Raw genomic sequence first — 23,730 nt, 5'->3', positions numbered from 1 at the left:
ATGTACTGGAATAACATTTCTACTGCAATAACATATTACCTAAACACACCCTAACACAATAACTACTGTAATAACATATTACCCCAACACACCCTAACACAATATCTACTGTAATAACATATCTACTGTAATAACATATTACCCCAACACACCCTAACACAATATCTACTGTAATAACATATTACCCTAACACACCCTAACACAATATCTACTGTTATAACATATCTACTGTAATAACATATCTACTGTAATAACATATTACCCCAACACACCCTAACACAATATCTACTGTAATAACATATTACCCCAACACACCCTAACACAATATCGACTGTAATAACATATCTACTGTAATAACATATCTACTGTATTAACATATTACCCCAACACACCCTAACACAATATCTACTGTATAACATATCTACTGTAATAACATATTACCCCAACACACCCTAACACAATATCTACTGTAATAACATATTACCCCAACACAATATCTACTGTAATAACATATTACCCCAACACACCCTAACACAATATCTACTGTAATAACATATTACCCCAACACACACTAACACAATATCTACTGTAATAACATATTACCCCAACACACCCTAACACAATATCTACTGTAATAACATATTTCCCCAACACACCCTAACCCACTATCTACTGTATGACATATTACCCTAACACACCTTAGCCCACTATCTACTGTATAACATATTACCCCAACACACCTTAGCCCACTGCACTGACACCCTGCCTCAAAGAGAGATGGAGGCTCACATCAAGAACAGGTAGCAGAAACACTGAAAACCCCAACATGCATTTACACACTTGAAGAGGAGGCTACCCCTACACACTTTTACCCACAATCTACTGTAAGAGCAGAGAGACTTCCTCACCCACTGTATACACAGTGTGACTATACTGTATGTTTTCCTAAATATGGTTAGATATTGCAGCACCCATAATAACTGCTTCATGTGTTTTTTTGTGTTCTGTTCTCCTCATCTGCTCCTCTCTCTCAGGGCTCATAATGTTGTTGTGATAAAACTGTGTTGACCTCCAGTTAACATACACACACACACACCCCTCCCCCCCTCCAGTTAACATACACCCCCCCCCCCCCTCCAGTTAACATACACACACCCCCCTCCCCCCTCCAGTTAACATACACCCCCCCTCCAGTTAACATACACACACCCCCCTCCCCCCCTCCAGTTAACATACACACACCCCCCTCCCCCCCTCCAGTTAACATACACACACCCCCCTCCAGTTAACATACACCCCCCCCCCCTCCAGTTAACATACACACTCCCGCTTCCCCCCTCCAGTTAACATACACCCCCCCTCCAGTTAACATACACACACCCCCCTCCAGTTAACATACACCCCCCCCCCTCCAGTTAACATACACACCCCCCCTCCCCCCCTCCAGTTAACATACACCCCCCCTCCCCACCCCAGTTAACATACACCCCCCCCTCCAGTTAACATACACCCCCCCTCCCCCCCTCCAGTTAACATACAGCCCCTCTACCCCCCTCCAGTTAACATACACACCAAACATCCCTATTGTCCCCCCCCCCCTCCAGTTAACATACACACCAAACATCCCTATTGTCCCCCCCCTCCAGTTAACATACACACCAAACATCCCTATTGTCCCCCCCCCCCTCCAGTTAACATACACACCAAACATCCCTATTGTCCCCCCACCCCCCCTCCAGTTAACATACACACCAAACATCCCTATTGTCCCCCCCCCCCCTCCAGTTAACATACACACCAAACATCCCTATTGACCCCCCCCCCCCCCCCCCCCTCCCCCTCCAGTCCCAAGGGGAGAGAGTACACTTCCTCACCCTGGCTTTTTCATCTGAACCAACCTAGAACCTCTGTTTACATATCATTAAAGAGCCAGAGGTTTGACTGCTCGTTGTTCAGTGTCTGGGCTCCTCTCATCATTAGCGCTCGTTAACACTCTGTTAGCCCAGAGGCCTGGGAGATAATTACAAGTGCATCTCCCTAGCTATGCACTGCTACTGTACAACAATGTGTTTCCCATTGAACTGAATATTGATAGTGATTGCATAACCTCTATCTCCTGATACTGCAATCCCCTCAAAGTTTACCACCTTTCTCTTCCCTTCTCCTCCCCCATATTCATCCTCTGGTGTCCTGGGTCTCCCACTTACTTCTCCCTCCTCCCTTTTTCTCTCTCTATCGCTCCCTAGGCTCCCAGGTTTCCTCTCCGTTTCTTTCATGGTGTGTGAGTGTTGTATTGCGGTATGTGGAGGTGATGTGATGTGAGTGGGCAGGGGTTCTCTGGGGACCAGCTCCTCTCTGGGATAGTCAGGAGGATTCAGGAGGTGTTATCTATCTGTGGAGGACAGAGTACATCCTAGGGGGAAGATAAGAGGCACTCTGGCTTGACTGGGGATGCCCATCCAGCCTGATTCACACTCTTCATAAGGTCATACTGGTAGTTGAACTTTGGTCCTGTCTGCTTGTGGTTGTGGTTGTGCGTTTTCGGTTCAGTGTTTGTGGTCTTGTGTTTGTGGTTGTGTTTGTGGTTGCGGTCCAGTAATTGTGGTTGTGTCCTTGTGGTCATGCAGGATTGCAAGTATGTGTTATGTTTATGATGCAGTGCTTAAGGTCGTAAGTCATTAGGTGTGTGTTCATGGCAGGTGTTTATAGCCTGTGTTTTGCTTACACATCATTTTACAGTGAGTTTTCCATGTAAGTTTATAAAGTGCCTTTCCCAGTGAAAATATGTGAATTATTTGTACTTTAGCGTGTATGTAGTGGCAATGTTATGTTTAGATTCTGCTGCTATTCTCTTTCTTTTGTATTTAGCCTCGCTATTGTTAATTTACTGCTGCTCTTTAATTATTTGTTACTTTTATTTCGTATTTTTTACATATTTTCTTAAAACTGCATTGTTGGTTAAGGGCTTGTAAGTAAGCATTTCACCGTAAGGTCTACACCTGTTGTATTCAGCATTTCACTGTTAGGTCTACACCTGTTGTATTCAGCATTTCACTGTTAGGTCTACACCTGTTGTATTCAGCATTTCACTGTTAGGTCTACACCTGTTGTATTCAGCATTTCACTGTTAGGTCTACACCTGTTGTATTCAGCATTTCACTGTTAGGTCTACACCTGTTGTATTCAGCATTTCACTGTTAGGTCTACACCTGTTGTATTCGGCTCATGTGACAAATTCGATTTGATGTGATTATTGTATTTGTCCGTTTATATTTCGGACAGGTTGTTAGCTTGTCCAGGCAGGTGTGCATTGATTCTTCCCATGTTTGAGGTTGCTGTGCCTGTAGCCTGGTGTTTCATGCCTCTCAGTATACGTACACGCTGTTCGGGGAGTGCTGTCTACGTAGTGTGGGATTGGAGAGGGATCTGTCTAAATTCAGATTACCCTGCAAAAGTCAAGTAAATAACTTTGTCAAAGCATGTGATAAACAGAAAGTTACAAATCCCTTTGCGTGCCGATGCTTTTTGTGGGTTGAGTATTGGTGAGATTTAGGTATTTGTTTTGTGTTCATACATGGTGAGAATCCCAAAAAGTACATAGTGAAGTCCACTATGGGCCCTGGTCAAAGGTAGTGCACTATAAAGGGAATAGGGTGCCATTTGGGACACAGCTGTGACCCTGTGGACATGAAATTAGATTTGATTCTTGTCTGTCAATATGGATAGCCAGTTCTAGAGGATGTGTGCTTGAATGCTTGGGTCTGTGTGCATGTGTATGTACTGAATGCTAACGTGCAGGCCTGTGTGTTTGTGTTGTATATGTACTGAATGCTTACGTGCAGGCCTGTGTGTTTGTGTTGTGTATGTGCTGAATACTTACGTGCAGGCCTGTGTGTTTGTGTTGTGTATGTACTGAATGCTTACGTGCAGGCCTGTGTGTTTGTGTTGTGTATGTACTGAATGCTTAAGTGCAGGCCTGTGTGTTTGTGTTGTGTATGTACTGAATGCTTACGTGCAGGCCTGTGTGTTTGTGCTATATATGTACCGAATGCTTACGTGCAGGCCTGTGTGTTTGTGTTGTGTATGTACTGAATGCTTAAGTGCAGGCCTGTGTGTTTGTGTTGTGTATGTGCTGAATACTTACGTGCAGGCCTGTGTGTTTGTGCTGTGTATGTGCTGAATGCTTACGTGCAGGCCTGTGTGTTTGTGTTGTGTATGTACTGAATGCTTACGTGCAGGCCTGTGTGTTTGTGCTGTGTATGTGCTGAATACTTACGTGCAGGCCTGTGTGTTTGTGTTGTGTATGTACTGAATGCTAACGTGCAGGCCTGTGTGTTTGTGTTGTGTATGTACTGAATGCTAACGTGCAGGCCTGTGTGTTTGTGTTGTGTATGTACTGAATGCTTATGTGCAGGCCTGTGTGTTTGTGTTGTGTATGTACTGAATGCTAACGTGCAGGCCTGTGTGTTTGTGTTGTGTATGTACTGAATGCTTACGTGCAGGCCTGTGTGTTTGTGTTGTGTATGTGCTGAATGCTTACGTGCAGGCCTGTGTGTTTGTGTTGTGTATGTACTGAATGCTTAAGTGCAGGCCTGTGTGTTTGTGTTGTGTATGTACTGAATGCTTACGTGCAGGCCTGTGTGTTTGTGCTATATATGTACCGAATGCTTACGTGCAGGCCTGTGTGTTTGTGTTGTGTATGTACTGAATGCTTACGTGCAGGCCTGTGTGTTTGTGTTGTGTATGTGCTGAATGCTTACGTGCAGGCCTGTGTGTTTGTGTTGTGTATGTACTGAATGCTAACGTGCAGGCCTGTGTGTTTGTGTTGTATATGTACTGAATGCTAACGTGCAGGCCTGTGTGTTTGTGTTGTGTATGTACTGAATGCTAATGTGCAGGCCTGTGTGTTTGTGTTGTGTATGTGTGAGTGTGAGGTAAGTCCACCTGGCTATAAGCCAGAGGGCTGATCTCCGCTCTCTGAATTCTACAGTGACAGGTGGCCGTCCTTTCCCTGACCCTACCGAACTTGTAGGCCCTGTCACTTCCTGATGTCACATCGTGATGTCCTGACGATGGCCTGTCATAGGTTCTCATACATTCTGCTGCTGTAATTTGACTTGTTCTACTGCATGGCAGATGGATGCCTCATCCACACCAGAACATTCCTTTTTTAAGGGGTGCATAGAAGCCACCTTACTAACCTTTGCTCTGTTGATTCCTCTAGCCTCAACTACTCTGCTTCTGGAAGACTGTTTGAGAGGAATGGAAATAGGGAAACAATATAAATGTGTGAAGTGTGTGTGTTTGGGTGGTTGTGTGTGTGTTTCTGAGTGTGTTTTTGGGTGGTTGTGTGTGTGTGTGTGTGTGTGTGTGTGTGTGTGTGTGTGTGTGTGTGTGTGTGTGTGTGTGTGTGTGTGTGTGTGTGTGTGTGTGTGTGTGTGTGTGTGTGTGTGTGTGTGTGTGTGTGTGTTTCTGAGTGTGTGTTTGGGTGGTTGTGTGTGTGTGTGTGTGTGTGTGTGTGTGTGTGTGTGTGTGTGTGTGTGTGTGTGTGTGTGTGTGTGTGTGTGTGTGTGTGTGTGTGTGTGTGTGTTTCTGAGTGTGTGTTTGGGTGGTTGTGTGTGTGTTTCTGAGTGTGTGTTTGGGTGGTTGCATGTGTGTGTGCGTTTCTGAGTGTGTGTTTGGGTGGTTGTGTGTGTGTTTCTGAGTGTGTGTTTGGGTGGTTGTGTGTGTGTGTGTGTGCGTTTCTGAGTGTGTGTTTGGGTGGTTGTGTGTGTGTGTGTGTGTGTGCGTTTCTGAGTGTGTCATGACTCCTTTGGGCTAGACTGGTTTTTACTTTTTCACAAACTGCATCCTGTGACAATCCAATTACCTTCATTTTCCTGCCAGCCTGTGGCCTTGTGTGGTACACACTGCTTACACACTGCAGCCCAGCACACACAACTAAACACACACACACCAGCTCACACAACTCTACCCCTAAACACACAGCACCCACACATCTCTCTCATATTTACCCATCAAATATTCATTGGGATGGGGTATTTACACCAGTTAAGTGCCTTACACAGTTCCAGACAAGACAGCACTACACTGAGACTTACTCGTCCTTCAGGGTCCCTAACCACTACTAACCACTACTAACCACTACTAACCACTACTAACCACTACCACAGAGAGGGGCGGAGAGGAGCTGTTAGATAGGCCTGCTGTAAAGAGATGGGGACAAGAAAGAAAAAACTAAGATGAAAAGAGGAGAGCAAGAGAGGTTAGAGGATAGCTTTAAAGGAGAGAATCAATGTGGGACAAAGTGGTAATGAAATATAGTGGGAGAGGAATTGAGAGGAGGGAGAGATGGAGAGATAGAAAGGAGATAAATGAGGGAAGCTGCAAGCTTGAAGTGTTACGTGATAACATGAGTGGAGATCAAAGTTCTCTAACCACCATCGGTCGGTAACTCCATCAGGCTCTCTATTTACAGCTGAAGAGAGGGATGACAGAGAAGGGGGAGATGAGAGGAGAGAGAGGGGCAGAGAAAGAGGAGAGATGAGAGAGATGAAAAGAGAGGACAAGATGAAAAGAGAGAGATCTATCTATCTAGCCCTGTAAACACTCAAAACAAAAACAGTCTGCTTCATTTGCATGTCCTCTGTCTGCTAGCTCTGTGACCAGCTCTTATGCAACCTTAAGGGGCCCAACTTTATTCATCAATACAGTGCCCCCCACCCATGACCTCCTGCAGGTTAGCGTTTTCCGTCATGAATCTTGTTCTGGAGGCAGCTCTGCAGAGTTGTCACCTAACCCTAACCTTAACCCTAACCTTACCACACTGCTAACCCTAATGCCTAACCCGATCCTTCAATTTAGGTAACTTTTACAATATAGACAATTTTTACGATACATTATATGGCCAAAAGTATTTGAGAAACACACTAAAGGTTATTAGGTACACTATATATACAAAAGTATGTGGACACCCCTTCAAATGAGTGGATTCTGCTATTTCAGCCACACTCGTTGCTGACAGGTGTATAAAATCGAGCACACAGCCATGCAATCATATTGCAAACACTGGCAGTAGAATGGCCTTACTGAAGAGCTCAGTGACTTTCAACGTGGCACTGTTATAGAATTCCACCTATCCAACAAGTCAGTTCGCCAAATTGCTGCCCTGCTAGAGATGCCCAGGTCAACTGTAAGTGCTGTTATTGTGAAGTGGAAATGTCTAGGAGCAACAACAGGTCAGCCGCGAAGTAGTAGGCCACACAAGCTCACAGAACGGACCGCCAAGTGCAGAAGCGCATAGCGTTTAACAATCGTCTGTCCTCAGTTGCAACACTCACTACTGAGTTCCAAACTGCCTCTGGAAGCAACGTCAGCACAATAAATGTTCGTCGAGAGCTTCTGGGTTTCATGAAGCTCACAAGCCTAAGATCACCATGCGCAATGCCAAGCTTCGGCTGGAGTGGTGTAAAGCTCGCTGCCATTGGACTCTGGAGTAGTGGAGTGATGAATCACGCTTCACCATCTGACAGTCCGACGGACAACGCTACCTGCCCGAATGCATAGTGCCAACTTTAAAGTTTGGTGTAGTAGGAATAATGGTCTGGGGCTGTTTTTCATGGTTTGGGCTAGGTCCCTTAGTTCCAGTTAAGGGAAATCTTAACACTACAGAATACAATGACATTCTAGTAAGGCCCTTTCCTGTTTCAGCATGACAATGCTCCTGTGCACAAATCAAATCAAATCAAATTTTATTGGTCACATTCACATGGTTAGCAGATTTTAATGCGAGTGTAGTGAAATGCTTGTGCTTTTAGTTCCGACCATGCAGTAATATCTAACAAGTAATCTAACAATTTTACAACAACTACCTTTTACACACAAGCGTAAAGGAATGAATAAGAATATGTACATATAAATATATGGATGAGCGATGGCCGAACGGCATAGGCAAGAGGCAGTAGATGGTATAGAGTACAGTATATACATATGAGATGAGTAATGTAGGGTATGTAAACATTATATAAAGTGGCATTGTTTAAAGTGACTAGTGATACATTTATTACATCCAATTTTTTATTATTAAAGTGGCTAGAGATCTGAGTCAGTATGTTGGCAGCAGCCACTCAATGTTAGTGATGGCTGTTTAACAGTCTGATGGCCTTGAGATAGAAGCTGTTTTTCAGTCTCTCGGTTCCAGCTTTGATGCACCTGTACTGACCTCGCCTTCTGGATGGTAGCAGGGTGAACAGGCAGTGGCTCGGGTGGTTGTTGTCCTTGATGATCTTTTTGGCCTTCCTGTGACATCGGGTGTTGTAGGTGTCCTGGAGGGCAGGTAGTTTGCCCCCGGTGATGCATTGTGCAGACCTCACTACCCTCTGGAGAGCCTTACAGTTGTGGGCGGAGCAGTTGCTGTACCAGGCGGTGATACAGCCCGACAGGATGCTCTCAATTGTGCATCTGTAAAAGTTTGTAAGTGTTTTTGGTGACAAGTCAAATTTCTTCAGCCTCCTGAGGTTGAAGAGGCGCTGTTGCACCTTCTTCACCACACTGTCTGTGTGGGTGGACCATTTCAGTTTGTCCGTGATGTGTACGCAGAAGAACTTAAAACGTTCCACCTTCTCCACTACTGTCCCATCAATGTAGATAGGGGGCTGCTCCCTCTGCTGTGTCCTGAAGTCCACGATCATCTCCTTTGTTTTGTTGACATTGTGTGTGAGTTTTTTTTCCTGACACCACACTCCGAGGGCCCTCACCTCCTCCTTGTAGGCCGTCTCGTCGTTGTTGGTAATCAAGCCTACCACTGTAGTGTCGTCTGCAGACTTGATGATTGAGTTGGAGGCGTGCATGGCCACGCAGTCATGGGAGAACAGGGAGTACAGGAGAGGGCTGAGAACGCACCCTTGTGGGGCCCCAGTGTTGAGGATCAGCGAGGTGGAGATGTTGTTTCCTACCCTCACCACCTGGGGGCGGCCCGTCAGAAAGTCCAGGACCCAGTTGCACAGGGCGGGGTCGAGACCCAGGGTCTCGAGCTTAATGACGAGTTAGGAGGATACTATGGTGTTAAATGCTGAGCTGTAGTCGATGAACAGCATTCCTACATAGGTATTCCTCTTGTCTAGATGGGTTAGGGCAGTGTGCAGTGTGATTGCAAGGTCCATACAGAAATGGTTTGTCAACCACATCAAACACTTTTGGTATGAATTGGAACGCCGATTGCGAGCCAAACCTGATCGCCCAACATCCGTGCCCGACCTCACTAATGCTCTTGTAGCTGAATGGAAGCAAGTCTCCGGAGCAATGTTCCAACATCTAGTGGTAAGCCTCACCAGAAGAGTGGAGGCTGTTTTAGCAGCAAAGGGGGGACCAACTCCATTTTAATGTTAGGCCATGATTTTGTAATGAGATATCCGACTTTTGGCCATGTAGTGTAAATGTCAACCTGCTTACCCATACCCAGCCCAATGTCAGTCACTGTGTACTGTAATTCAGCCCCTAAAGCCTGCTTAGCCAATCAAGTGTAGATGATGATTTGGGGGAGTTGTTTTTGTTTTGATATTGCCTAGGCATTAGCATGCTTCAGTTTGGCTGGCGACTAGCCGAAGTGGTCTAGCCGAATGAGTGTGCTCGCATACTACCTTAATAAAAGACGCTTGAAAATTTTGAAAAAAGCTGCAATAGTACGGTTTGTCCATTTTGAGATGCCGTAGATAGTATACACTTCCTCAAAATATTCAGAATTCATCTAAGATAATGCAAGAAATCTGTCATTAATTTTGTCGTTTTAACCAAGGAGATCTTGGTCATGCAATTTTAACTAAGATGTTTGGTGCAGTATTTCACAATGAAAAAATTTGCATGTGTCTCGATGAATGACAATAAAGACTTTATTGAAGAATCCCTACTGTTGACCAATCACTGACGAAGGAGCATAGACTATGGATCAGAAGTTCAGATTTTTTATTTATTTGCCCAAACAGCCCCAAAAAAACTCACCGAAGTCCAAAGCAAACAAAAATGTCGCAAAATGTTGTCATAATATATGCGCAAACTTTTCCAAACTGTTTCGGCTGGGAAGTGTGCAGATGCCTTAAGATTGCTGGTTTATCAAACATGATCTTGCCTCTGTCACATGGTCTAGCAGCCCCCCCCCCCCCCCCTTCGCCTGTTCCAATTCACACACCCCCACAACACTTTCCCTGAGTAAATCGCTGGGCATTTGGCCACTGGTTTGGTTCAGTCAATAATTATTATAACAGTTAACTCTCATTTCCTGTTCTCTCTATCAGTCTGTTTCACTCCATTCAGAAAAACAGGCTTCTATCTTTGTAATGAAAATTGTGTGCAGTGTGTTTTTTCCCCTGCTCACTGTCAATTATTTTTCATGTGTGGGCAGGGGGAGGTTAATGCAGTAGCTCTGTGTGTGTGTGTGTGTGTGTGTGTGTGTGTGTGTGTGTGTGTGTGTGTGTGTGTGTGTGTGTGTGTGTGTGTGTGTGTGTGTGTGTGTGTGTGTGTGTGTGTGTGTGTGTGTGAGAGGGAGGGAGGGAGGGAGGGAGGGGGATTGCGACCAATCAGAGAAGCCCCAGGTAACCCCCCCCATTTGTTTGGTCTGCTCCATCTCTCCCTCTCAGTGGTTCCTGCTGCAGTATAAGTCACAGGCTGTGCTGTTCCCTCTGACACACATACACACACACATTCATACGAGCGCAAATCCTCTTACACCTCGCTAGTGCCCAGAGCAGATTATAGCCTGCACATTTCAAATCGTATTCCAAATGTGCCACTTTCCCCTGGGTCTCCTCCCTCCTCTTCCTCCTCCTCCTCCTCCTCCTCTTCATCATCTACCTCCACGGGACTTCTTCTCTGCACCTGCTTCTACTGCTGCTGCTTCTTCTTCCTCTTCATCATCCACTCTGTCTTCAACCTCTGGCAGCTGGCCTGCTCGCCTCTGCAGCTGAGATGACCAGGCAGCCTCTCTAAGGGAGAGAGAGTGAGACAGGAGGAGACAGAAAAGAGAGAACGGGAGAAAGAGGAAAATAAAAAAGAAAGGGAGTAATTTAGACCTGAGAGCTACTCCGAAGAAAGAAGGGAAGAAGTCAACACGGTCAGGCTCGGAGAGGAGGAGGTGGAGGAAGGGAAAGAGGAGGAGAGAGCTCCAGTGCAGAAGGAGAGAGGGAAGAGAAAAGAGAAAAAGAGAGCGAGAGAGAGCTGACTGTGTATTGACCATGAAGGCTCTGCTGCTGCTGGTTCTACCCTGGCTCAGCCCAGCCAACTACACTGACAATGTGGGCAACCTGCACATCCTCTACTCTGAGCTGTGAGTACTGTACCACTGTCCCACTCAGCATAGACCTGCTGCATCCATTCACCCCATCACTCTCCTCCAACAGCAGCAGCCCATGCAGCCCTGCAGTATGTGTGTGTGTATCTGTGTGAGCATGCACACGCAATTGTGAATGCGAGGGTGTATGTCTGTGTATGTGCACGTTTGTGCGTGTGTGTGTTTGTTTTAATCTGGCTATAAAGAGAGTGTATGGCTCTATGGCCATTTGCTCAGTTATTGACTTGGGTAATGGTTTCTGTAGCAGTGGCCATGGCAGCGGGATGCGGTTGCCTTGGCAGCGGAATGCGGTTGCTGTGGCAGGTAGAGGGTTTTGTGCAGACAAGGTCTGTTTGGATGCTCCAGAGCAGCACTGCAGCATGGGAGCGCTCTCATCAGGACTGTGGGATGTTTCTGTGTGTGTGTTTCCTGTTTTGTGTGTGTGCGTGCGGTCTATTTATTTGTACCAAAATGTGAACCTGTGTACGGCTATTGCTAAACTCTTTGATGGTCTCTGTATGTGTGCGTTATTGAGTTATTCATGAGTTATTTAGATGGATGTGGAGGACATACATGGCCATACCTGTGTGAGTGTGTCTGTTTGATTCAACAATAACAACCATAACATATCCACACACACACAGCTCATTCACATCTTCGTCCTTGACCATGTGGGCATTCCTTCTCTTTGTATGCATATAGACTGAGTCTTTCCGGGAATAGTCTATATTGGCCCTCAGTGCATTCTTTCTGTCTCTCTCAGTGATATTGGTATATTCAGCAGACACGTGAAACCTGGGTCTCACAGATCTCTAAGCTGGGATCCTTCTGTCCTCGCCAGTCCCCAGTCTGACGGAAATGTCCCATTATGCTGCATGAATACAGGGAACAATGCAACGCTTTAAAAATTCTCCAATTCCATTGTGGGGATCCTCTATTGAGTGGAGCTTTAGCTCCTGCAGACACTCAGATCCCCTGTTGGACAGCCATGAATCCTAGAAAGATGGGGAGAGGAGAGGGAAAGAGCGAGATAGGAGAGGAGAGAATAGGAGAGGAGAGGAGAGGAGACCAGGGAAAGTATTGGCAAGAACAGAAAGGGAAGAAATGGAGAGAACAGGTGGGAGAGGTAACAAAAGGGGAGAGGAGGTGAGGGGAAAAGGAGAAAGAGGGGAGGGAGAGGATGTTAAAGGAGGAGAGAAGAGGTGCAATGAGAATAGATTAGAAATAGAAAGAAGGGTATAGAGGAGGAAAGAGGAGAGGAGAGAGAGAGAGAAGGGGAGATGAGAGGAGACAGGAGAGGATAAGGTCACTTCCTGGCCCTGCATCCCATCTGTCCATGCATACGGCTGCCATAGCAATGGGACCATGAGGGGCCCGTTGGGAGCACGTTCAGCATGTGGGTCATTCCAATTAGGGATTGTTTGTAAATACCATGAGCGCTTTCTCTCCTCGTGTGTGCGTAATTCTGTGAGTGTTAGAGTGTGTATCTGTGTGTGTTTCCATGTGTCTGTGCGCATCGCTGTCTCTGTGACAGGGGACATTTGTTGATTATGACACAATAGATAGGGGAGCAGACAAATGCAGATATAGTATTTTTCTGGCTGGCTGGAGAGCTGCTGGAGAGCTGGCTGGAAAGCTGTCTGGAAAGCTGTCTGGAAAGCTGTCTGGAAAGCTGTCTGGAAAGCTGTCTGGAAAGCTGTCTGGAAAGCTGTCTGGAAAGCTGTCTGGAAAGGTGGCTGGAAAGGTGGCTGGAAAGCTGGCTGGAAAGCTGGCTGGAGAGCTGGCTGGAAAGCTGTCTGGAAAGCTGTCTGGAAAGCTGTCTGGAAAGCTGTCTGGAAAGGTGGCTGGAAAGGTGGCTGGAAAGCTGGCTGGAAAGCTGGCTGGAGAGCTGGCTGGAAAGCTGTCTGGAAAGCTGTCTGGAGAGCTGGCTGGAAAGCTGTCTGGAAAGCTGTCTGGAAAGGTGGCTGGAAAGGTGGCTGGAAAGCTGGCTGGAAAGCTGGCTGGAGAGCTGGCTGGAAAGCTGTCTGGAGAGCTGGCTGGAGAGCTGGCTGGAAAGCTGTCTGGAAAGGTGGCTGGAAAGCTGTCTGGAAAGCTGTCTGGAAAGGTGGCTGGAAAGCTGTCTGGAAAGCTGTCTGGAAAGGTGGCTGGAAAGCTGTCTGGAAAGCTGGCTGGAAAGCTGGCTGGAGAGCTGGCTGGAAAGCTGGCTGGAGAGCTGCTGGAGAGCTGGCTGGAAAGCTGTCTGGAAAGCTGGCTGGAAAGCTGGCTGGAAAGCTGGCTGGAGAGCTGGCTGGAAAGCTGGCTGGAAAGCAGGCTGGAAAGCAGGCTGGAGAGCTGGCTGGAGAGCTGGCTGGAGATCAATGGCACACCGTTAATCTTTATCCACAGCCCTGACAGCCAGGAGTAGTCTTCCAGCATTTCATAGCTCTCTCCTTTTCTCACTACGCTTTTCTCTGCCTCTCTCTCAGTTGTCTGCCCTGCATTTCTCTGCTTACCACTAAAGTGATTTTATTCTATGAGAGAAATGATATTGTATTGTATGTTATCTGCACAGACATACACACACAGAATACAGTAGAGAGAGAGAGATAGAGAGAGAGAGAGAGAGAGAGAGGAGAGAGAGAGAGGAGAGAGAGAGAGAATAGGTGTTGTTTGGTACGTATTGAAATCTTTAATAAAGTTACCACCATTGCCCTCTGTCAGCACCAATTCAAACACAGCACTGGCACACACACAAGAGCACCTACTGTACATGACGTTTCTCTCCATGTGTCCCTGTACATACTATACACACACACCCGCACAAACACAAAACAATCACACAAAAGACATGAGCGCTGCGTCCACTTACCACCCCTTTTGCAAACATATACATAATCCACTCTATTTTTCCATAACACACACACACACTGCCACACACACATCTCACCCCTCCCCCAGCACACATGCCCTCTACTCCCCTGATAATCACATTGCAGTGCTATAGAGCGTTAATTATGAATCCGTCTTCATTTCTGGGGCCTGGGCTGGCTTGCCTTAAACACTATGATTGGTTTAGCTTCCGTCCTTTCAACCTGAATCTCCAAGGTGTTTGATCTCCCCTAAAGCCTGACGTGGAGAGAGCTGCGGCGTACTCCCAGTGCTCCCAGAGCCTTCCGCATGGACACATCCTAACAGGATTAGCCCGCCTCTCGGCCACAGAGCAGGTGATCTGAACGATAAGAGGCGTTTGTTTATTCCAGGTCCATCCCATCCGCTGTGAAAGACATACCGTACCCCGACTACCATCCTAACCCAGGCCCATCTCAGCCTCGCGGCTAGGTGGAGGGCTGGCTTCACTAATTAGACTTTTGTTTGGATTGAATATGAATCCTTTTTCTGCGGTCAGGCGGCTCTCCCTGTCTCAGCGCATCTGTCAGGCTGGAGTCAGAGGAGCGGAGCAGAGGAGAGTATAGAGGTTATGATTAAATCAGGACAACAGACAAAATCTTATCCAACTGGACACGCAAACGACGTTCTCATTGGAGACCATTCTGACCACCTGACATAAAACACACTTCCTGTAGCTATACTCTAACATACTGTAGGAACATACAGTATGTATGGATGAACAGACAACTGTGATGTGTGATATCACTTCCACCCAAACATGAGTGTAAAATCAAGTCAAATCAAATGTTATTGGTCACAGATAAATGGTTAGCAGATGTTAATGTGAGTGTAGTGAAATGCTTGTGCTTCTATTTCCGACAGTGCGGTAATATCTAACAAGTAATCTAACAATTCCACAACAACTACCTTATACACACAAATCTAAAGGGGTGAATGAGAATATGTACATATAAATATATGGATGAGAGATGGCCGAGCGACATAGGCAAGGTGCAGTAGATGGTATAAAATACAGTATATACATATGGTATGAGTAATGTAAAGTATGTAAACATTATTAAATTGGCATTACTTAAAGTGGCATTATTTAAAGTGGCCACTGATTGCAAACATATACAAAATCTACTGTATTTTTTCAATAACACACACACACGCACTGCCACACACACACACACACACACACACACGTCTCACCCCTCCCCCAGCACACATGCCCTCTACTCCCCTGATAATCACATTGCAGTGCTATAGAGCGTTAATTATGAATCCGTCTTCATTTCTGGGGCCTGGGCTGGCTTGCCTTAAACAATATGATTGGTTTAGGACACACTTAGAGAGAGAGAGAGAGAGAGAGAGAAAGAGACTGCATTTACACAGACACACACACACACACATACACACACACTCACACACACAGAGGTACACATTATCACATGGACCATGCATATACACACACACAAAAAGCAGTGATGAATTATTTACAGAAAAGAATGAATGCATGAAAGAAAGGGAGCAGGGGGTAGTCTTCTCCTCTAATGTCATTGTATTCATGCAGACATGTTGAGCATGGCCTGCAGGTCACTAGGTCAGCTTGGAGGACAAGCGGAGGCGATCAAGATTGGGTGGTTAGAGAGATGCAATTTGTATGCAAGGCAGAGTTCTATTAAATATACTGTGTTGATTGGGTGGGTATGAATGTTGCAGGACATATGTTTGTTTGTGCATGTCCACTGTGGTACTGTAGTATTCTACTTCCTAGCCGTATCGTAAAATAATTACACATACCGAAGAATGACAAGACATTCATACCAACCTCAGGTTGGCCTTTGGTCTGCCTGCATCAGTATGTACAGTATATTGAGCTGCAGCCTGTTCTACAAGGTGGATATCTCTCCTCTGCTGACTGACTTATCCCGACAGAATGGTCACGTTCCTTATGAGTGGCCAGCACAGACAGTGGAGCACAGCTATCTCAGAGACAGAGAGAGAAAGGGAGAGAGAGTGAGACAGAGGAGAGAGGGAGGAGAGGAGATGAGAGGAAAGCAGAAGCTAGTCTAATCTGTCATGTCAGTGATGTGATGCCCTGGCTGCCTCGTGCCACGCCCCTGGCCACACCCCAGGCCACACGTCATCTAGAGACCGTGGCACATAGTGGGAACAAACGGGGCCGAGTGGAACTATGGTAAGGCGTTGCAGGGACAGTTTCCGTGGTGACCTTGTTTCCACGGGGGCTGGAAAGACTGGTGGAGGCACGTGTCCCATGGCAACAAGGCCCTCCCGTCCCTCCCTGACCATGTGACCATGTGAGAAATGAGACCATAGAGAGCAGAGGCATACAGAGTGGCACCTCCAGCACTGTGAGATACTAGCAGAAAGGGATGCTTTGGCAGGGGGTGATATTGGAGTGTTGTTCTATACCCATGACACAAACACACATACACACACAATATTGCACATTCTGACAGAATGCCAGATATATGAAATGTTTTGCACTCTCGGCTACTCTGGCACTATATGAGTAGCATGTTAGGGAAAAGTAAGCTAACCACTTGAATGAAATACAATACAAGCCTAAGTTAATAGGAGGTTAGAAGAGAGATACATATATTAGCACACTCAGGTACATAGAACTATACAGCCACACCCACACACAGGCCTCTAAAGGCACAGTGAATAGAAGATACTGTATCACCCACACACAGGCCTCTAAAGGCATAGTGAATAGAAGATACTGTATCACCCACACACAGGCCTCTAAAGGCACAGTGAATAGAAGATACTGTATCACCCACACACAGGCCTCTAAAGGCACAGTGAATAGAAGATACTGTATCATCCACACACAGGCCTCTAAAGGCACAGTGAATAGAAGATACTGTATCACCCACACACAGGCCTCTAAAGGCACAGTGAATAGAAGATACTGTATCATCCACACACAGGCCTCTAAAGACACAGTGAATAGAAGATACTGTATCATCCACACACAGGCCTCTAAAGGCATAGTGAATAGAAGATTCTGTATCATCCACACACAGGCCTCTAAAGGCACAGTGAATAGAAGATACTGTATCATCCACACACAGGTCCTCTGGAGGCTGATTGCCTTTTAACATGAAAGGTGCTCACGCTCACAAGCGTGCACACACATACACACTTACAAAAACCTCCACATCCTGTACCTAATAACCCTTAGTGTGTCTCTCAAACACATCAAATACTCTCACAGTGCTGGAAAGAATGATACAAGCACAATTCCCACTGCAGTCATTCTTAGCTGCCATGGATTGGGCCTTATAGACTTACATTGAAGCACTGACAATTTCCAGAATTTGCATGAAAGATACCATTAGGTACTGTATGCACTATTGTGCTGTGCTCCTGCAGCAAAGCCTTTGTTATATTGCGGAGACATCACTGTTATTGTAGCGAGCTCAGAGCCAGCTACTCTCCCAAGCTGAGGAGAGAATAAATCAGCTCTGTACTCGCTGTGCTGTTCTCCTCTGACAGAAAGAGAGTTACAAGTTGGAGGGAGAGAGAGGAGGAGAGAGCAGAAAGGATGGGTGGAGAGAGTCCAAAAGAGAGCACAGGATGGAGGAAAAGGAGATGAGGGACAGAGGAGTACAGAGAGGTAAACTGTTTTTTGAAATGCCACACTAATAAAATGACTGGTGCATATACGGCGTTCCTGGCTGGTCATGTGAGGTCATGGATTTGGCTGATGATGGGATATTGATTGAAAAAAAATCCTGATTCAAAGCTGTGGCTGATGACCTCATTGACTCAGGGTTGGGCCGTGTCCCTGATGGGGTGTTTTATTTTAGACCGTTACATTTACATCTTTTAGCGGATGCTCTTATCCAGAGCAATTTACAGGAGCAATTAGGGTTAAGTGCCTTGCTCACGTCAACAGATTTTTCAAATAGTTGGCTCGAGGATTCGAACCAGTGACTTTTTGGTTTCTGGCCCAACGCTCTTAACTGCTAGGCTACCTGCCACCCCAGGGTTGGTAAACCAACCCTGCCAAATGAGATCAGCCAGACTTATGGTTGCCAGCACAGCGGAGCCACCTGTTTTTGTGTTTGTGGGTGTCTGTGATATGGGCTCTGCACGTGTTCGTCTCGGGCCTGACAGGCTTTGTTGTTAAGTCACACCATATAGCTGAGATTCAACCCTATTCAGTCATTGAAGATTTCAGCTGACGCTTCATCATACAGCTGACATTTCCTCTGAGCAAAAGCAGCAGAATCCAATCAACACACCAGCACGCCTACTGATGAATGCTCTTTCAATTCATCATTAATTCTCTCCCCCTTTCTTCCCTCCCTCCCTCTCTCCCTCCCTCTCTCCCTCCCTCTATCCCTCCCACTCTGTCTTTCCCTCCCTCCCTCCCATCTCTCTCTGCCTCTCTCTCTCTCTCTCTCTCTCTCTCTCTCTCTCTCTCTCTCTCTCTCTCTCTCTCTCTCTCTCTCTCTGCCTCTCTCTCTCAATTCAATTCAAGTGGCTTTATTGGCATGGGAAGCATATGTTAACATTGCTAAAGCAAGTTCAGTAGATAATAAACAAAAGTGAAATAAACAATAAAACTGAACAGTGCTTGTTGCACCCTCGACAACTACTATGATTATTATTATTTGACCATGCTGGTCATTTATGAACATTTTAACATCTTGACCATGTTCTGTTATAATATCCACCCTGCACAGCCAGAAGAGGACTGGCCACCCCTCATAGCCTGGTTCCTCTCTAGGTTTCTTCCTAGGTTTTTGGCCTTTCTAGGGAGTTTTTCCTAGGGAGTTTTTCCTAGCCACCGTGCTTCTTTCACATGCATTGCTTGCTGTTTGGGGTTTTAGGCTGGGTTTCTGTACAGCACTTTGAGATATCAGCTGATGTACGAAGGGCTATATAAATACATTTGATTTGATTTTGATTTGAGTAAACATTACACTCACAGAAGTTCCAAAAGAATAAAGACATTTCAAATGTCATATAATATATATATATATATATATATATTCAGTGTTGTAACGACGTGCAAACGGTTAAATAAATAAACATAAATATGGGTTGTATTTACAATGGTGTTTGTTCTCCACTGGTTGCCCTTTTCTTGTGGCAACAGGTCACACATCTTTCTGCTGTGATGGCACACTGTGGTATTTCACCCAGTAGATATGGGAGTTTATCAAAATTGTGTTTGTTTTTTCGAATTCTTTGTGGATCTGTGTAATCTTAGGGAAATATGTGTCTCTAATATGGTCATATATTTGGCAGGAGGTTAGGAAGTGCAGCTCAGTTTCCACCTCATTTTGTGGGCAGTGTGCACTTAGCCTGTCTTCTCTTGAGAGCCAGATCTGCCATCTCTCTATAGGTGATGGCTTTGTTATGGAAGGTTTGGGAATCGCCTTCTTTTAGGTGGTTGTAGAATTTAACAGCTCTTTTCTGTATTTTGATAATTAGTTGGGTATCAGCCTAATTCTGCTCTGCATGCATTATTTGGTGTTTTACGTTGTTCGCTGAGGATATTTTTGCTGAATTCTGCATGCAGTCTCAATTTGATGTTTGTCCCATTTTGTGAATTCTTGGTTGGTGAGTGGACCCCAGACCTCACAACCACAAAGGGCAATGGGTTCTATAACTGATTAAAGTATTTTTAGCCAGATCCTAATTGGTATGTTGAATTTTATGTTAATTTTGATGGCATAGAATGCCCTTCTTGCCTTGTCTCTCAGATCGTTCACAGCTTTGTGGAAGTTACCTGTGGCGCTGATGTTTAGGCCAAGGTATGTATAATTTTTTGTGTGCTCTAGGGAAATGGTGTCTAGATAGAATTTGTATTTGTGGTCCTGGTGACTGGACCTTTTTTGGAACACCATTATTTTGGTCTTACTGATATTTACTGTCAGGAGCCAGGTCTGGCAGAATCTGTGCAGAAGATCTAGGTGCTGCTGTAGGCCCTCCTTGGTTGGTGATAGAAGCACCAGATCATCAGTAAACAGTAGACATTTGACTTCAGATTCTAGTAGGGAGAGGCCAGGTGCTGCATAACATTCTAGTGCCCTCTCCAATTCGTTAATATATATGTTGAAGAGGGTGGGGCTTAAGCTGCATCCCTGTCTCACCCCACAGCCCTGTGGAAAGAAATGTATGTGTTTTTTTGTCCATTTTAACTGCAGACTTGATGTTTGTGTACATGGATTATATATTGTTGTATGTTTTCCCCCCAACACCACTTTCCATCAATTTGTATAGCAGACCCTCATACCAAATTGAGTCGAAGGCTTTTTTGATATCATCAAAGCATGAGAAGACTTTGCCTTTGTTTTGGTTTGTTTGTTGTCAATTAGGCTGTGCAGGGTGAATATGTAGTCTGTCGTACGATAATTTGGTAAAAAGCCAATTTGACAGTTCATTGTTTTCACTGAGGAAATGTAGAAGTCTGCTGTTAATGATAATGCAGAGGATTTTCCTAAGGTTGCTGTTGGCGCATATCCCACAGTAGTTATTGGAGTTAAATTTGTCTCCACTTTTGTGGATTGGGGTGATCAGTCCTTGGTTACAAATATTGGGGAATATGCCAGAGCTAAGGATGATGTTAAAGAGTTTAAGTATAGCCAATTGGAATTTGTCTGTATATTTTATCATTTCGTTGATGATACCATCAACACCACAGGCCTTTTTGGGTTGGAGGGTTTGTATTTTGTCCTGTCGTTCATTCAATGTAACTGAAGAATCCAGTGTGTTCTGGTAGTCTTTAATAGTTGATTCTAAGATTTGTATTTGATCATGTATATGTTGTTGCTGTTTGTTCTTTGTTATAGAGCCAAAATGATTGGAGAAGTGGTTTACTTATACATCTCCATTTTGGATAGATAGCTCTTCGTGTTGTTGTTTGTTTAGTGTTTTCCAATTTTCCCAGAAGTGGTTAAACCATTTGTCATTGTTGTTCATTTTCTTGGGTTTTCTGTTTGACATTTTTAGATGTGATAGGGAAGTAGGGAGGTCAAATATACTGTTAGATTTTCTACTGCCACGTTTACACCTTCACTATTACAGTGGAACGTTTTGTCCAGGAAGTTGTCTAAAAGGGATTGAATTTAATTTGTTGTTGCATAATAGTTTTTTGGTAGATTTCCACACTACATTCCTTCCATCTATAGCATTTCTTAATATTACTCAGTTCCTTTGCCTTTGATGCCCCATGATTGAGTATTGCTCTGTATGCATGGTACGGCAATTGTGCGGCCTCTGACAGCAAGGGGCTAAGCTGCCTGCCATCCAGGACATCTACACCAGGCGGTGTCAGAGGAAGGCCCTAAAAATTGTCAAAGACCCCAGCCATCCCAGTCATAGACTGTTCTCTCTACAACCGCATGGCAAGCGGTACCGGAGTGCCAAGTCTAGGACAAAAAGGCTTCCCAACAGTTTTTACCCCCAAGCCATAAGACTCCTGAACAGGTAATCAAATGGCTACCCAGACGATTTGAATTGTGTGCCCCCCCCCAACCCCTCTTTTATGCTACTGCTACTCTCTGTTTATCATATATGCATAGTCACTTTAACTATACATTCATGTACATACTACCTCAGTTGAGCCAACCAACCAGTGCTCCCGCACATTGGCTAACTGGGCTATCTGCATTGTGTCCCGCCACCCACCACCCGCCAACCCCTCTTTTACGCTACTGCTACTCTCTGTTCATCATATATGCATAGTCACTTTAACCATATCTACATGTGCATACTACCTCAATCAGCCCGACTAACCGGTGCCTGTATATAGCCTCGCTACTGTTATAGCCTCACTACTGTATATAGTCTGTCTTTTTACTGTTGTTTTATTTCTTTACTTACCTATTGTTCACCTAATACCTTTTTTGGACTATTGGTTAGAGCCTGTAAGTAAGCGTTTCACTGTAAGGTCTACACCTGTTGTATTCAGCGCACGTGACAAATAAACTTTGATTTGATTTGAAGTAGACTGTAATCTGATAGGGGTGTCAGTGGGCTGACTGTGAACACTGAGAGACTCTGGGCTGAGGTCAGTGATAAAGTAGTCTGCAGTACTACTACCAAGAGATGATCTATAGGTGTACCTACCATAGGAGTTCCCTCGAAGCCTACCATTGACTATGTACATACCCAGCATGCGACAGATCTGTAGGAGTTGTGGAACATATGTTTACATTGCCAAAGCAAGTGAAATAGATAATAAACTATAACAAAATGTACAGTAAACATTACTCTCACAAAAGTTTCAAAAGAATAAAGAAATTTCAATTATCTCCCTCCCTCCCTCTCTCTGTATATTCTATATGGTCTACTCTAAAGAAAGAAAGCTACTAGTAATTGATAAACTGATCTAATTAAGAAGCCAGTGAACACAGATGTTCTCTCCTTTTCTCCAGGCATTTGTCACTATGGATTTAATTAATGAACAATCTCCCTCCCCATGTCGCGTGTGTGTGTGTGTGTGTGTGTGTGTGTGTGTGTGTGTGTGTGTGTGTGTGTGTGTGTGTGTGTCCATGCCCCAGGTGCTCCCCTGTGCTCCTGTGTTCTCTCACCCACTAGGAGAGGAACTAGGGCCTAGGTGCTCCTTTCACACAGATTCCTGAGGGAAAGAATGGAACGGTTTTGTTTTTTCAAACAGTTTAAAGTAAGTGTTCCTGTGTGACGTGTTCAAGCCAAAAGCTCTCCCAGACAGGCAGACAGTTTCCTGTCAAGAGTTTAATCCTTGGGACAGTGAATTACTTTTGCAGCAGACGCCCAGAGGAATGCCGTCATTCTCAGACACAGAGAGAGAGAAGGAGAAGAGGTTTTTTTCCCCTCTTCTATTCTCACGATTAGTGAGATTTTGAGTTTCTTAATCCAGAGGCTTTGTTGCTGAGGCACTGAGCTTCAGTTTGATCTTGTGATAAAGCAGAGATAGAGATTAGAAAGAGGATACCCCTCAGTTCAGAAGATAAGAAGGTTGATTAACACAAACGCTCAGGAATGATGGGATAACACCAACATAGGCCGCCTGGGCAAAGCTATTGTCGGTCCCAAACGACATTCTCTTTCACATAAAAATTCCCCCTCATTCACAGTGATATAGATACGTTTATTTTCTCTCAGCCACTCTTATGTCAAGAGTTATATTCCAATGTGTTTTAAGAACTGAGCTGTCATGTAGTGAGCTGGGAGAGGATTGCACTGCAGTACTCCTATAGTCTGGATTAACACTGCTGGATTCTTCACTGCCCGAAGGGGGGAAGGGCCGGCGGGGGACTGGGTTGGTTCCTGTAGGACTCTCAGTAACTCAGTAGCCATCTGAGAGAGGAGAGGATGCTATACACCAACCTCACAGTGGAGAGGAGGGGGCAGAAAAACACAACTTCCACTACAGGAGGAGGTTGTGTTTGTGTATTAGATAGGAGGGCAGACAAAAAGATTTGTCTTTTTGTTAGCTTGTATACTCATAGGACACTTTGTAGGCACATTGGATCCTTTCTCTGGGGTCCTGTCTGTCCCTCTGTGAC

The 23,730-nt window shown here is 45.2% G+C and overlaps 1 protein-coding gene across 5 annotated transcripts in view; it reads left to right on the top strand.

Annotated features, from left to right (window-relative positions):
• LOC106560268 (E3 ubiquitin-protein ligase LNX) overlaps positions 1-23,730 on the top strand; it is an 88,169-nt gene that overhangs the window by 14,665 nt on the left and 49,774 nt on the right. Inside the window, exon 1 of one of the 5 annotated variants that reach the window (XM_014122982.3) lies at positions 10,664-11,317. The exons of the other annotated variants lie outside the window; for them this stretch is intronic. Coding sequence (XP_013978457.1) covers positions 11,226-11,317 — 92 coding nt within the window. The 5' untranslated portion in view covers positions 10,664-11,225. Of the gene's footprint in view, positions 1-10,663; positions 11,318-23,730 lie in introns of those variants that run through there. 5 annotated transcript variants of the gene reach the window in all.

This window comes from Salmo salar, chromosome 10 (genome assembly GCF_965601325.2).
Source record: "Salmo salar chromosome 10, fSalSal1, whole genome shotgun sequence".
Classification (NCBI taxonomy): Eukaryota; Metazoa; Chordata; class Actinopteri; order Salmoniformes; family Salmonidae; genus Salmo; species Salmo salar.
The sequence above is the reverse complement of the archived record's forward strand: the minus strand, read 5'-3'. Positions and strand labels throughout refer to the sequence as shown.